This window comes from Osmerus eperlanus, chromosome 3 (assembly GCF_963692335.1).
Source record: "Osmerus eperlanus chromosome 3, fOsmEpe2.1, whole genome shotgun sequence".
Lineage (NCBI taxonomy): Eukaryota > Metazoa > Chordata > Actinopteri > Osmeriformes > Osmeridae > Osmerus > Osmerus eperlanus.
The window spans coordinates 4,407,603-4,423,880 of record NC_085020.1 but is presented as its reverse complement, the minus strand read 5'-3'; the positions used below and the strand labels follow the sequence as shown (position 1 = coordinate 4,423,880).

At 45.7% G+C, this 16,278-nt stretch overlaps 1 protein-coding gene across 1 annotated transcript in view; it reads right to left on the bottom strand.

The window, feature by feature from the left end:
* LOC134017234 (integrin alpha-V-like) overlaps nucleotides 1-10,832 on the bottom strand; it is a 15,682-nt gene extending 4,850 nt beyond the window's left edge. Inside the window, 19 exon segments of the mRNA XM_062456651.1 lie at nucleotides 136-290; nucleotides 1,076-1,131; nucleotides 1,472-1,579; nucleotides 2,070-2,115; nucleotides 3,254-3,283; nucleotides 3,286-3,444; nucleotides 3,776-3,940; nucleotides 3,943-3,980; nucleotides 4,293-4,345; nucleotides 4,502-4,558; nucleotides 4,695-4,738; nucleotides 4,870-4,914; nucleotides 5,448-5,570; nucleotides 6,085-6,130; nucleotides 6,382-6,443; nucleotides 6,534-6,648; nucleotides 7,278-7,369; nucleotides 10,011-10,141; nucleotides 10,369-10,832. Coding sequence (XP_062312635.1) covers nucleotides 136-290; nucleotides 1,076-1,131; nucleotides 1,472-1,579; nucleotides 2,070-2,115; nucleotides 3,254-3,283; nucleotides 3,286-3,444; nucleotides 3,776-3,940; nucleotides 3,943-3,980; nucleotides 4,293-4,345; nucleotides 4,502-4,558; nucleotides 4,695-4,738; nucleotides 4,870-4,914; nucleotides 5,448-5,570; nucleotides 6,085-6,130; nucleotides 6,382-6,443; nucleotides 6,534-6,648; nucleotides 7,278-7,369; nucleotides 10,011-10,141; nucleotides 10,369-10,535 — 1,692 coding nt within the window. The 5' untranslated portion in view covers nucleotides 10,536-10,832.
* Nucleotides 10,833-16,278: the final 5,446 nt, after the last annotated feature.

Below are 16,278 nucleotides of genomic sequence, written 5' to 3'. Positions count from 1 at the left end.
AGGTGAGGTGTGCTAGGTGAGGTGAGGTGTGCTGGGTGAGGTGAGGTCTGCGAGGTGAGGTGGGTGAGGTCTGCTGGGTGAGCATTCCTATATGAGGCCTTGACTACGGAGAGGCCTCCATAGCTCTCCACTCACCCTGAGAAAGGCCTCCTGCTCGCCACAGGTCAGTCCCTTCTTATTGGCTATCGTCATGTTGGTGCTGAACTGGGAGGTCCTGCTCTGGAGGAAGAGCACGCGCTTGATCGCCCCCTTGTGTTTATTTCTGTCTAGCACAAGATCCACCTGGAACTCTGGGGTCAGAGAGAGAGACATATAGACGGAGAGACAAATGAAGAGAGAGAGGGAGAGAGAGAAAACAAGAGAGAAAGAGAGTGAGCGAGCGAGACCGCAAGTTTGCCTTATTATAATTGTATGTTTGTGATTGATAATAATTCAGTTCTATGATGTGTTTATAATTGCATGTGCTTTGGCAACAGTGCCTTAACCTAAACACTCATGCCCATAAAGCATCTTGAATTGAAGTGAATTGAGAGAGAGAGAGAGAGAGAGAGAGAGAGAGAGAGAGAGAGAGAGAGAGAGAGAGAGAGAGAGAGAGAGAGAGAGAGAGAGAGAGAGAGAGAGAGAGAGAGAGAGGAGAGAGAGAGAGAGAGGAGAGAGAGAGAGAGAGAGAGAGAGAGAGCGTGAGAGGGAGAGAGAGAGAGAGAGAGAGAGAGAGAGAGAGAGAGAGAGAGAGAGAGAGACAGACATGCAGCAGGGGGTTGGGTTCAGGAGCAGAGGCTGTAAAGTTCAAAGGCCTGGGAGGAACCAAGGTAATGATCGAGGCACAGTGTCTGTGCTGCCACAACAGCACAACCACGTCTGGTAACCATTACACACACACACAGAGATCAAACGAAAACAGAGAAGCCGGATACACCCCTGAGTGTTTGTGTGTGTGTGTCACAGACAGGATGCCCCCTAATAAGTGTCCCTTACCCTCCACAGAAAACCCACTAACATCACTTTACCCAGAGTGACCATGCTAGAGCTAGGCATGTGTGTGTGTGTGTGTGTGTGCTCAGAATGTGAAACTTACTGAGGGAGGCTGGGGCTCCTTTCCCATTGGCTTCCAGACAGTACTTGACTTTAAAACTGAACGCAAACACACACAAGACAAAGAGCAGACTCTCAGTGATCTCAGTGAACCGTCTGAACATGTTGGGGAGTCAGGTGGCTGAGTGGTGAGGGAATCGGGCTAGTAATCCGAAGGTTGCCAGTTCGATTCCCGGTCATGCCAACTGACGTTGTGTCCTTGGGCAAGGCACTTCACCCTACTTGCCTCGGGGGAATGTCCCTGTACTTACTGTACGTCGCTCTGGATAAGAGCGTCTGCTAAATGACTAAAATGTAAATGTAAAATGTAAATGTTGTATTACTCGTTTAATGCTGTGTGTGTGTGTGTGCGCGTGAGTGTGTGTGTAGTGTGTATTACCAGGACACAGGGGTCTTGGTATCAGGCAGAATGCAGCTGCGATCCTCCGGGTTGAGGACCAGAGGGCTGATATCCAGGGTAGCGTTGACACTGATGACGGGCCTCGCCCTGGAGGGGCACATACAGAAACACACTGATGACGGGCCTCGCCCTGGAGGGGCACACACAGAAACACACTGATGACGGGCCTCGCCCTGGAGGGGCACACACAGAAACACACTGATGACGGGCCTCGCCCTGCAGGGGCACACACAGAAACACACTGATGACGGGCCTCGCCCTGGAGGGGCACACACAGAAACACACATGATACGACAGGCCCGCTGCCAGCTGTGAGACCGTGCTCGCTCACACCGATCCAGTGAAGCTACGGTAGAGATGACCTGAAGCAGGGGCGGGTGGGTGGAAGACCAGTCCTTCCTGTAGCTAGCTACACCCGCACACCTGAGCCCTGCATTAGAGGTTTATGTAGAAGCAGCTAGCCTTTCATGTCGTAGGTGGTCTGGTTAATAACCGCAAGACTAGGAGTGTAGTACACACCATGTGCCCTAGATCAAAGGCATACAGACAGGCGTGTGTGTGTGTACGGGGGGAGTACCTGTAGAGAACAACCTTGTCAGCTCCAAACACCCCCACCAGCAGGTCTGAAAGGAGACACGCACGCACACATCAGCAGTTTATAATTGCATCACAGCGGGATACTGCTGTAGCAAGCCACAGCCAGGCCTGTATGCAGAACAACCCAGAGCTGTCTGTTCCTATCCCTCTGTTTGTGCCCTCTCTGTGTCTTAGCCTGGGTCTGGCTCAGTGTCCTGAGTCCATGTCTGAGTAACAGTATCTGTGTACCTGGGTCTGGCTCAGTGTCCTGAGTCCATGTCTGAGTACAGTATCTGTGTACCTGGGTCTCGCTCAGTGTCCTGAGTTCATGTCTGAGTACAGTATCTGTGTACCTGGGTCTGGCTCAGTGTCCTGAGTCCATGTCTGAGTACAGTATCTGTGTACCTGGGTCTCGCTCAGTGTCCTGAGTTCATGTCTGAGTACAGTATCTGTGTACCTGGGTCTGGCTCAGTGTCCTGAGTTCATGTCTGAGTACAGTATCTGTGTACCTGGGTCTGGCTCAGTGTCCTGAGTCCATGTCTGAGTACAGTATCTGTGTACCTGGGTCTCGCTCAGTGTCCTGAGTTCATGTCTGAGTACAGTATCTGTGTACCTGGGTCTGGCTCAGTGTCCTGAGTTCATGTCTGAGTACAGTATCTGTGTACCTGGGTCTGGCTCAGTGTCCTGAGTTCATGTCTGAGTACAGTATCTGTGTACCTGGGTCTGGCTCAGTGTCCTGAGTCCATGTCTGAGTACAGTATCTGTGTACCTGGGTCTGGCTCAGTGTCCTGAGTCCATGTCTGAGTACAGTATCTGTGTACCTGGGTCTCGCTCAGTGTCCTGAGTTCATGTCTGAGTACAGTATCTGTGTACCTGGGTCTGGCTCAGTGTCCTGAGTCCATGTCTGAGTACAGTATCTGTGTACCTGGGTCTGGCTCAGTGTCCTGAGTCCATGTCTGAGTACAGTATCTGTGTACCTGGGTCTGGCTCAGTGTCCTGAGTCCATGTCTGAGTACAGTATCTGTGTACCTGGGTCTGGCTCAGTGTCCTGAGTTCATGTCTGAGTACAGTATCTGTGTACCTGGGTCTGGCTCAGTGTCCTGAGTTCATGTCTGAGTACAGTATCTGTGTACCTGGGTCTGGCTCAGTGTCCTGAGTCTATGTCTGAGTACAGTATCTGTGTACCTGGGTATCCGTTCTGATCGATGTCGGTGCCCCGGTCATGGAGTATCCGAAGCTGGCGGGCATGTAGGAGGAGGCCCAGCGGCCCTCCAGCACCTGGGAGGCAGCGGGCTCCGGGCCCGTGGAGCGCCCGCTGTGGATGTAGATCAGGCCCTGGAGCCGGGGGCCCCCGTAGGGTGCAGAGATGGCCACGTCTGAGGGGACCCGGAGGGTGCAGGGAGAGGGAGGGGGGGGGGGAGAGAGAGGGAGGGAGAAAGGGAGACAGAAATAGAGAAAGAGAAAAAGACAGACAGAAACCATCAGAGACACATGGAGAGAGAGAGAGAGAGAGAGAGAGAGAGAGAGAGAGAGAGAGAGAGAGAGAGAGAGAGAGATGAGAGAGAGAGAGAGAGAGAGAGAGAGAGAGAGAGAGAGAGAGAGAGAGAGAGAGAGAGAGTATAGCATAGAGTGTCACTATTTCCCCACTGTAGAGAGCACTTCTAGACAGGAGAGAGAGCAGAGAGACACATCCAGTCAGACTCCTACCGTTGTACCCATCCAGGTCCAGGTCCCCCAGGGCAGAGATGTAGCTGCCGTAGCGACCGTAGATCTCCCCCCCGGTCAACTTCCTGGGGGGGTGGAAGGAGAAGCCCCCCCTCCCCATGTAGACAGACACCTGGCCCACCTCCCGCAGCTTCCCATCTGAGCCCGCTCCATGAAGAGAGGAGCCCCCACCAACAGGTCCAACATCCTGAGAGAGAGAGAGAGAGAGAGAGAGAGAGAGAGAGAGAGAGAGAGAGAGAGAGAGAGAGACAAAGAGAGTGAGAGTGAGAGTGAGAGTGAGAGAGAGAGAGAGAGAGAGAGAGAGAGAGAGAGAGAGAGAGAGAGAGAGAGAGAGAGAGAGAGAGAGAGAGAGAGAGAGAGAGAGAGAGAGAGACAAAGAAAGAGAGAGTGAGAAAGAGAGAGAGTGAGCGGTAGTGAGTGTGTGAGAGAAATATAGAGAGAGTGGGTGGTGGTCAGGGGTCAGGGGTCGAGTGAGGATATGCTGAGGCGAGGGTCTCACCCGTCGTTGTTAATATCAGTCGCAGCTACCGAGTGACCAAAGTAAGCAGCCATCTAGAAAGGTAAAGAGGGACAGAGGACAAAGGAGAGAGACGGGAACACTGAGAAAGAGATGGTTTATTCCTCTGAACACTGTGCTATTCCTTCCTTCCTCCATCTCCCTCCTCCACCCACCCTCCCGTCTATAGTCGATTGGCTGTCATGGCTGACCTGTGTTCCGGTGAAGTTGACCATGGACTCCATATTCTTGCCGTTGAAGATGTTCACCTGGCAACAGGAAACACCACACTGGTTATCATACTTCAAAATAGCATACTACATGTCCTTAGTAAACGACTGCACACTAAAGCTCTGTACTACACAATGGCACACTATAGCATCATACCAAAGACACATCACTTACATAGCCTCGAGCTTTGTCGCCTCGCGGAACCCCAGTGATGTAATCTGGAAGGGATAGGAAGCTGAATATACGTACTAATAACCTGCATTAAGAATGAATGAACAAACACACAAATAAACGAATTTGATGTGCTTCTATTTGAATTTTCTGAATGCATGGTTCTCCTCAGATTTACCATCATCACCGTCATCATTGAAGTCCCCAACAGTTAGAGAATAACCTGCGCAAACACAGAACAGAAGGTGTAGTGGGGGGTCAAATGGCTGAGTAGTTAGGGAATCAGGCTATTAATCAGAAGGTTGCTGGTTTGATTCCCAGCTGTGCCAAATTACATTGTGTCCTGGGAAAGTCACTTCACCTTACTTGCCTCGGGGGAAATGTCCCTGTACTTACTGTAAGTCGCTCTGGATAAGAGCGTCTGCTAAATGACTAAAATGTAAACGTAGATGCTGTGCTGTAGGTGGATGGGCTGGCCTGTAGGAGGTGCTCTTGATCTTGGTGTGCTGCTAACATACTATCTATTGCTCAACAGATCCCCTCTATAGCTTACACATGTTCATGCTGCACACTAAAAGCCTATATTGGCCTACATTTCCTACATGTTAATTTAGAACTAATTTAGAGTCTTACAACTGGCTTTACATTTTAGTTTATTTTCAACTACGTCAACAATAATTGAGCATTACAATGATTTGCATTTAAAGTGTCATGCCTGTCAGATAGATGCTAGCTGGCTAGCACAGCTGGCCTCACCTAGATAGCTGTCGTCATACGAGAAGTCGGCTGCACTGGTGGTCATGGTCTTGCTGTAGGGGGTGTAGAACTGGTTGTTATATCTGGCGATGATCTCGGAGATGTCGTCTGAGATCAGCTGGCCTGTGGAGAGCAGACACAAACGCGTGCACGCACAGAAACACACCCTCGCGTGCAAACACGCACACGCAGGCAGACACAGCATGTCAGAACTTCTGGTCGATGACCAGTGTTTTCCTTTGCACATAACCAGTCAGTGCTAGACAAACTGAACAACTATGGGCACATAAGCTATTTAGGAGGGGCAGTGGACATGTGGGAAGAAGGGGAAATGTGGTTTATTATACTGTAATTGTATCTCTATAGCACTGTTGTATTGTGTAAAGTGCTCTAGCTCTTGCCCGTCAATAGACACACGCACTCTTAGTGTACTGTAGTTTTCCAGTCATTGAGGCCTGTAAACAATGCTGTTGTTTAGAAAAGAGCTGCCTTAGCTGTTTGACTAACCAACAGGATGTAGAAACTATCCTTTCAGACCCAAGAAAGCCACTTGCAGGGCTGCCAACTTTTCAACCCACCCCCGAGACGACATTTCACGTGTGTTTGTGTGTGTGTAACCTGTTTAGTGAGCTCTGACCTTGCCAGTAGAAGCTGCCTGGCCCCCCCACCACCACTCGGTTATTCTGTCAGAGAAGAAAGAGAAGCCAAGTTGTTTACGTGTACGACTAGCCCAGCTGTTTACAGTCAGACCCACACAGACCAACAGCAGCGACGTTCTCCACCAGTTTCAATGAAACTGCTTGCTTATATGAACCCAACGTAACACAAACAGAGCGATGGCGTCATTCTAGGATGCGGTGCAGATTCCTAGAGGAGATAGCTGGTTTTGTGTGTGGCGGAGATGTGGGGGACTGTAGGTTGCATAGGCTCCCACCTTGACAAAGTCCACACTGAAGCCTGCCTGACAGAAGCCCTGGCCTGATGGAGACTTCAACTCTGAAGGAGAGACAGCAGAGCTTCAGACTATGCACGGGCACGGCAGGCAAGGCAATCGGGTGACTGGAGAGACAGGTGAACAGTACTTACTGGATCGACAGGGGGAATACTCCACCACCGTGGCTCCTGTCTTCAGGAAGCAGGTTCCCACCGGCTCCCGGTCGCTGAAGGCCTCCGTGCTCCACTGGTAGAGGGGGGCACACGCCTGGACACACACACACAGTGAAGCTCACACACGGCACTCTGTTATCTTGACCCTGCAGACAATCTGCTCTGCTCTGTCTGCGCATGAAGGCCCACTACTGCATGCACAGTGTTGTACAGCAGTACGTCTGCATGCACAGTGTTGTACAGCAGTACGTCTGCATGCACAGTGTTGTAGTGCAGTACGTCTGCATGCACAGTGTTGTACAGCAGTACGTCTGCATGCACAGTGTTGTACAGCAGTACGTCTGCATGCACAGTGTTGTACAGCAGTACGTCTGCATGCACAGTGTTGTAGTGCAGTACGTCTGCATGCACAGTGTTGTACAGCAGTACGTCTGCATGCACAGTGTTGTACAGCAGTACGTCTGCATGCACAGTGTTGTACAGCAGTACGTCTGATGACTGCAGGTTTACTTCTGGCGTCGCTTCTCCTTTGAATTCTCAGCAAATGGACACATTTATTTTCTCTGGTGAAAACATTGCTTGAGATTAAGTACCGTATAGTAAGTGATTTTAGGACGGTTGTGTGTGTGTGGCACCAGTTGTGTGTGTGTGTGTGTGTGTGTGTGTGTGTGTGTGTGTGTGTGTGTGTGTGTGTGTGTGTGTGTGTGTGTGCGAGGGACTCACCAAGATGTGTTTTCCGTCCGAGCGAACGGACGCACCGAACCACTGGTTGGACTTGAACTCCATCTGAATCCCAGTCTGGCTCTTCTTGTCATCTGGAGGAGGAGGGGGGGAGAGGGAGGACAAGACCCTTTGGTCACACAGCATGTCACACACATAACCATTGTGGACGTCGACCACACGCACGACCATACTCTTTCTCATAGTCATAAACTTTGACTACTCTACAGGCGGGATAAGATCTCAACCCTGTGCAGCAATAAATCGTGTGATCATCTCCTAAAAAGGTAATAATTTTGACTTATAATGTACATTAACAACATCACGGTCTTCACAGTTCATTGATTGCATATCGAGAGTCACAACATCTCCTGTGAGGACAAGATATTTGTGGACAACAAAGAGGCACAGCTGTCAGATCAACTCAGAACGCTGATCAGACTGCTAATAGATGTCGCAACTTCAACAATAAGAACATTAGTGTTCGGTTTGGAATCATGATGTGTTGCTCAAGGGGGGAAAGTGACGATGTCTAAGAAGGTTGCAGTTGTTGCCTCACCTGGCCTACGCCTAGGGAGAGACATTCCTCCTGGTCAGAGCCAGGGTGTTGGGACTTGTCTTATTACACACCAAGGGAGGGGTTGGTAGTGGTGGTGAGTAGGCTGTGTGTGTGTGTGTGTATGTGTGTACATAGCAACCTCCGTTATCCAGCGCAGGGAAAATCCCTGGTCAGAACCAGAGATATAAACCCAACCAGGCCTTAGGCGAGTGTTGCAACTGTGGCTTGTCGACTGATTGGGATCTTTAACAGCGTAGAGGCTCACAGATCGCGGTCAGAATTTGCCGTCACATGCAAGTGGGTGAGAGCAGGACACCAGGACCTGACAAACTTTATATGATCACGCTTGATTGGCTGCCTGCCTTCAGACTTAGGCTGAGCCTCGGAGCTGCACCAATCCCTGCCCTCAGTTGAGGAAGAAGAACCTTCGTTGGGTTATTTTGTTTTGGTAATAAATGCCTGTGAGTGCTATAGTGTTGCCTTTGGGTGGAGTTTGCTTACTCATTGAAATGTTGAAATCCTGGGTTGTACCCAGTGGTTTCCACAGCATGTGTCATGTTTTCACCCTTCCTAAAATCACTGACCACACAGTACTTTACCTCAAGCAATGTTTTCACCAGAGAAAACAAATGTGTCCATTTGCTGAGAATTCAAAGGAGAAGCTTCCCTCTATATAAAGTAAACCTGTTGTCATCCGACGTACTGCTGTGCAACACTGTGCATGCAGTAGTGGTTGTTGTAGGCCTGCATGCGCAGACAGAGCAGAGCACATTGCCTGCAGGGTCAAGATAATAGAGTGCTACCTCACCAGAACATGATGGAGGTAGGTAATTAAACCCAGAGAACACAGTCGGCACCTCAGCATTGCGACCTCAGTAACACAACACAGGGGAGGGAGGAAGGGAGGGAGTTAGGGAGGGAGGGAGGGAGGGAATAGAAAGGGAGGGATGGAAAGAGGAGAGCAAATGTAGAAAACAAGAGAACAATAGACCTCTGTAACTCTTGTCATCATACCACACCACCCCAGTCTCTCTGTATCCCACAGCCCCTCCTCATGTCTGGTCAGAGGACTCAGAGTGCCATCATGACTGGGCATCATGGAGGCAGCAAAGCCAAGATGGCTGAGGTCAGGAGGGAGTAACAGAAAAATTACTTAGCACTAACACACACACACACACACACATACATAAACACTGAAACACACACACTCTAATTCCAGTACTGGACTGTGTCACCCTCTAATCCAGCCTGCCTTCCTGGTTAGCAAGTCAGCCACCACAAAGAGAGTCATTGTGACTGTTAAACATGTACCATACAACAGACCAAAGGAACATGCCCCACCGGACAACAATTCGATGCGGGTCAAAAGTTAAAACATGCTGTTTACTTTATGTACAGTCCTGTGATGTCGGGTTCAACTCCAAACACGTATGAACTGTGACAGCATGAGAACGAGGCTCTGAAGTAGTCTGGTGTTTTCACACAACTGAGAGTCCTACACAAGCCTGTACTTAGCTCAGCAGTCAGTCAAACAGCACTTCCCACAAGCTGTTACCCAAACAAACAAGCTATGGTTAAACAACAGGCCTCGGCCCTCTGTTGTCTAAATTTGTCTGAGTTCTGATATCCCCCTTAGAATGACAATGCTGCTTCTTTCTCTCCCAGCCTCTGGGCCTCTCTGCCTGAGCTACTAGGCAGTGCAGAGGGTCACAACAAGCACAACACAACTGCACTGCTCCACACTTCAGATTCATATGAGACTAAATCAAATAAGAAGTCTACGTGGCCTACTACATAATGGATCAGCATCCGGCTGGAATGAATGAATGAATGATGGAGTGAGTGAGTGTTCAGCAGCCTTTCTCAGAATGTCAAATCTCTTCCTCCTGCTGCATTCCTGAGCCCAGACACGACAAGTCACCACATGCATGACTGACACACTCGACTTATTCCAAATCAATTCCAAAAAAACTTCTACTGGATAATGCTTTTAGTTCAACACAAACTCCAGCATCATCCCTTACTGTCATTGTCGGCTTCTGTATCATTACCTGTCGCTACTCATGTTCTAGAGTGTAAGGTGTGACCTTACTTATCATTGTTCTAGAACTTCCTTCCTTAGCTTGTGGCCCGACTCACCAGCGTTTAGGAGATTGAAACATTTGTACTCTACTCACCAGTGTTGTCGAACGATACTTCCTGGCAGGCACCAGAGCTCATCCAGGGGCAGCTGTACACCGCTCCTCTCTCCACCACGGAGGAGGCTCCTGATGTGTTCGCCCTGGGAGCTCCCACTATCACGTTAGACCTGGGGACAACACACAGCAGCTGAAACGAAACACACTAAACAGCCCTGCATGCAGGTCTATGGCATCGCATGCACCCATTATACACAATAAGAATAAAGGTGGGCAACTTGCACAAACACTTTCAATTGAATGTTTACTTTGGAATTGTATTCAGTTATGTATTGGAGTATTAATGCGACACATTTTCGATTCATTGAGAATTTACACAGATACAGTACAAACTTACTGCTTGTCATCTGGCCTGAAAAAATCAACAGAAAATCCAAAATAGCTCCTTTCTGGTCCAGAATAGACAGAAGGGTTATCAGCGTCCAGATTAAATGAAACGGAGTACTTCAAACACACCAACGTCAGAACCACCGACAAACGATAACATTTCGATGCTCCCTTCATTCTGTCCGTGTACTGTGACGAGTACAGGGCGAGTGTGACTCCAAATCTGGCTTTCCACCTACTTTAACTGCAACAAAACTGCCTGAAGTAGGCTATAAGAATGCACAGCTTTTACACTGCATGCCCTAAACCAGCCAGTAAATGTATAACAGCAGCTACACCGTAGTTTTGTGTAATTTCCCGCGGTCAGAAGAAAAATCCAGTTCAAGCGCGTGTATTCAATTGGGTTAATCGCATTAAAAATTCTGAAACATTGAACTAGAGTCTGCGGGGGTGTAGCGTTGCGCTTGCGTCGCAGGCGCTCCCACTGCAAAAAACATCTGAAATGTTAAATCAGGTAGGCTTAAGGAAACAAACTTCGGTCACAGTAGAGCAGCTTGAAGGGTCCTGATGTCTCGAATGTTCACTGGCATGTCTGTACGCGTACTAAGAATAATAATCGTTAAATGGCATATTTTTACAGATTTTACAGATTTGCGACCTTGAAAGAGAGTGAATATGTAGTTTACGTAGTGCCAAAAGTGAATCAAACAATTTACTCTGAAGTTTGTGTTGAGGGTTAATGAAGTGTGCTGTCTGTCAATAATGTGTGGCTTGAGTCCCTAGGCACGCCAGCCATGCCTGTGTTTAGCCTATCATGTTATAATAAATGACTGAACAGGTTACTGCAAAGTAAAAACATAATAATAGGTATATTCAAACTGTAATATTTGTAACATACTACATAATAATACTTTGAGAAGCGAATGAAGGCATGAAAATGAAACAAGCCATATGACTGTTAAGAGTAAATTGACTATGTGCCTTGTCCCTCTCAGTGGAAACAGTCACAGTATGGTGCAGTGGAACGATCAACCATGTGGCTCTGAAGACCATGGCCTTGTGAAGGAGGATGGAGCTATGAAGGTCAGAATGACCAACCACTAATGTCTTGTCCTTCATAATCTCACTGACCAGCTGGGCTTCATCTGAACAAACTGATTTTTTGGGGGGGGAAACCAGTTATCGGTTTATATTGGTATCCACCGTGTACAGGATTACCTGCTTTAATATCTTTTCAACCAGTTTATATCAAATATTTAAGAAAAATTGGTATGAGGAGGGTTTTAGCGTTTTAGGACATTTGTGAATTGGACTTGTTCTAGCAGAGGTTGTCATTTGTCGCCCTTCTCTGGTAGGGAAAGGAATAGCAACATCATGTGGGGTAATAGTACATCATGTTTCCATACCTTTCCTACCTTTCACCTTCTGAAGAGTTTAACCTGTGACAGACCTATTTAAACAGAACCTGTAACATGGATGATTATCATATTGTGCCCATTCAAACCAAAAACCTGTCAAGCACAAAAGGGGTTTTGGACATTGGTCAAAACAAACAAAACAAAACAAACAAAATATGTAGGCCTAGTAGACATCCCTAGGATGTGTCCACACTAGTGGGTATGCATAGTAAACAACAACGACTAGTACAACTGCAACTCTAAGTCCCTAATGTCCTGCACCTTCACCAGGACCATCTCCCAGCAGCTGCAGTAGGGCTAGTGTACCAAGGGTTCAGATTCAGGCTGGGTTCAGATTCAGGCTGGGTTCAGATTCAGGCTGGGTTCAGATTCAGGCTGGGTTCAGATTCAGGCTGGGGTCAACTCTCATGAATAGTGTGGGAGCATATTTCACGTAAAAATCCTCAGAATTATTATTATTACAGTGACTTACTGTATCTGTTGGTCTAATTAGTTTTATTGTGGTTACAATCACAGTGCCCCCCTAAGTAATGTAAGGTTAAGTTAATGAGGTAACACTTTATAATAAGTCAACGCTTTTTGGCATTTACAAAGTGTTAACTAATAGTTAGTTAATCCTTTATAAAACATTTTGAAACATTAACAATACATTATTAAATAGTTAATAAGCTTATTATTAAACACTATGTTGATCATTAATAAACACAAAAATATGTATTTTATTCATAATACAATTCATAAGGTGTTTGATAACTGCATTATCATACTTTATAGACAGCTTGTTAATATAGTTGCAAACCAGTAGTTTAAAAGGTGTTAATGGTACATGAGCTGGTATAGAAAGCATTAGCAAATGGTGAACAAACCATTTACATTACCTTTATAAAGCATGAGTAAATAACTAACAACATATTTACTTATGTCTTTAATTAATGTATGCCAAGTCGAATACAGATTGTACACTATGCTTTGCAAATATCTTAACAACTATTTTATAAAGACTTACTAATGATGCAACTTCTGATTAGTAATGCAAGTTATAAAGCATTTACTAACTGTTAGTTAAGGCTTTTGCGTGACCTAATCTAAAGTGTGAACTATCTATGCCTTATTAAGCATTTATAGAAAGACTATAGGCCTATAGATGTTGTGTTTTTGTTTTTTAGAAGAAATAGCTGTTAATTTATTTACCTGGGTAATAAAATAGTATTTTATTTCCATTAAGAAGCAATACAGTAGAATTGGTATAAAAGTTGGTTACCCAAAGCTGTATTTTATTTTCCAAAAATGGCTGTAATAAACTGCAAATGTGTAGCTACTCCTCGACAGGTCTGCGAACGCCTTTGAAAGCAGAGATTTGTTAATCGTTTTAACAAATTGAGGCGACAAAGCGTTTGCTGACCTGTCGAAGAGTAAACATTTGGTTTCTTATATAGCGTTACTACAACAATACGTGGGAAGAGCCCAAATCAAACACGGCGAATCTGGAGCAGACGCCATCTTGTCAGAGCAATCAGCTGCACTTGTACTGGTGACGTCACTACATCCCCAAGGCAACATATCAACAACTCTTTTGAGAACGTCTTCTGGACCAATAAGAACAGCATATTGGTTCAATTGCAACAACAGTACGAGCGTTCTGATTGGCTAATGGGTAGTCATGCCAGCCGTGTATTCATAGTCTTTGAATACGCGGCTGATACGTATTCTTATTGCCCTTATGTCATCTTCAAAATGAGCGAGATCCAGATGACAATGAAGACATCAACAGCGACGAGGAAATTCTTAACTTTCTAAAAGAGCAGAAAAGTGTGAACACAGAGAGATAAACGACAAGCGCTAGGCAGATTGCTAGGTTTGGTTGCTCAGATTTCAGATTGGTTGCTACAGTAGGTGCTAACACCTGAAACACACCGTGAGAAGACTTGAGTAGAGCTGAACAAAACGACATGTTTTAAATGAAAAGAGTTAAAAATGCATATATTAAACAATTTACTAACCTCGACCGTTCGGTCATGCCGGGAAATATCAAACTGAGGTTTTAACGTATCGACCGCTGTCACTCTCGGTTAGTAGAGCTAATTAGTTAGTAAGACACATGCCTGTCATTACTTCAATAAAATAGTAATCTTGTGTATCACATTGTGTTGTGTCTGTTTCCTTTTGAGAAACGTATGTTCAGCCTTGTGAATGTGAGGTTCGAGAATGGACAAGAATACCTTGATAAATAACTTATAAATGTTTAATAAGGCATAGATAGTTCACACTTTAGATTAGGTCACGCAAAAGCCTTAACTAACAGTTAGTAAATGCTTTATAACTTGCATTACTAATCAGAAGTTGCATCATTAGTAAGTCTTTATAAAATAGTTGTTAAGATATCTGCTAAGTATTAGTGTACATATGTATTCGACTTGGCGTACATTAATTAAAGACATAAGTAAATATGTTGTTAGTTATTTACTCATGCTTTGTAAAGGTAATGTAAATGGTTTGTTCACCATTTGCTAATGCTTTCTATAGCAGCTCATGTACCACTAACACCTTTTAAACTACTGGTTTGCAACTATATTAACAAGCTGTCTATAAAGTATGATAATGCAGTTATCAAACACCTTATGAATTGTATTATGAATAAAATCCATAATATTTAACAGTGTTTATTAATGATCAACATAGTGTTTAATAATAAGATTATTAATATTTAATAATGTATTGTTAATGTTTCAAAATGTTTTAGAAAGAATTAACTAAATATTAGTTAATACTTTGTAAATGCCAAAAAGCGTTGACTTATTATAAAGTGTTACCGTTAATGAGCATCATTACCACCTTTAATCCCTGATGGCAACCTCTCATGTTATGTCCCTGCTTGACATATTCAAACAAACAGTTTGAAAGCCTTTGGGAACAGAGCTGACTGGAGATCGTTTTTAGATCAACACTGATAATTATGGCTCAGTGGCCATTGATGTTTTTCCCTAAAATTCATAGTTTATAAATAAATATTTATTGTATTTTTTATCAGTGACACGCATTTTCATTTGAAGTTGCAAAACATATTTTTCTGTGTGAAAGCTCCACACAGTGGGTTATCCAACTGTAGAACTTGCAAAGTAGTTGCAATCTTCCTAAATGTTTTTCTGTTTGTTTTTGTTTTCACAAAGCCTAACTGGACAACTGGGTTTAATTAGCAGTCCTCAACCCTAATACCCCAGTGTGGCAAATGATCATGACCTCTGAGAGCATATACATGTTTATTTGCTCATCGGGTCATTAGTCCTCAACCCCTGGATGGACGTTGAGCACCTGACAACCAGGGAGACCAGCCAGGGAGACCAGCCAGGCCCAAAGCAAAACAGAGATGTTGCTTCATTGTCAAGTCCTTCCAGACCTCATGAGACCCCAGGGTACCTCAGAGTGGTGCTTCCCTTGGGACTGGTGAAAGAGGTCACGGTCAGACTGAAGTTCACAAAAAAGCTGCATCATCAATACAGATCTATTATAAATTATTAACAAAGAAATTGATTCTTATTAAGTGTAAATTACTTTTACATTGATTTTGGGTCAAACATTTCTGGGGAATTTGGAGGCCAAGTCAACAGCCTGAACTCATTGTGTTCCTCAAACCATTCCTAGACATTATTTGCTAGGCAGGGCAGGGCGCATTATCCTGCTAACCTCGAAAATGCTGACTTGAAATTAACCTGAAAAATGCACATCTGAGTAGCACAGCCTTTGAGCACTCTGGGTCTGAGGCTGTCAGGCCTTGCAGCCTTGCCTGGGTGTAGTCCAGCCAACTCTCTCCTCACATCCTCCACAGTCATGGCGATTGGAAGGTGGCGGGAGTCAGGTGGCTGAGCGGTTAGGGAAGCGGGCTAGTAATCTGAAGGTTGCCAGTTCGATTCCCGGCTGTGCAAAATGACGTGTCCTTGGGCAAGTCACTTCACCCTACTTGCCTCGGGGAGAATGTCCCTGTACTTACTGTAAGTCGCTCTGGATAAGAGCGTCTGCTAAATGACTAAATGTAATGTAAATGTAAGGTTGTCAGAGAGCCTTGATGGAGGAGGGGGGCAAGATTATGAGATGACAGGATCCAGAAAAGTTAATAATAATAATAATTGATTTAGCAGACACCTTTATCCAAGGCAACTTACAGAGACTAGGGTGTGGGAACTATGCATTGGCTGCACATTCACTTACAACTACGTGTCACCCGAAAAGACAGAGCACAAGGATGTTAAGTGACTTGCTCAGGGTCACACAAGAGTCGTTGGCGGAGATGGGATTTGAACCGGGAACCTCCTGGTTAAAAGTCAGTTTCTTTAAACACTGGACCACACAGCCTCCAGAGTTGTTGAGGAGAGGTGATAGGGGGAGTGGACAGAAGCCACATCGCAAACTTGTTGGCCTTATCCCGGTGTCCTATCAGAGTGTTCTTCCATCCCAGTGTCCTTTCATTCCATGGCTTGCGATGGTTCTCATGCTACTCCACACTTCCC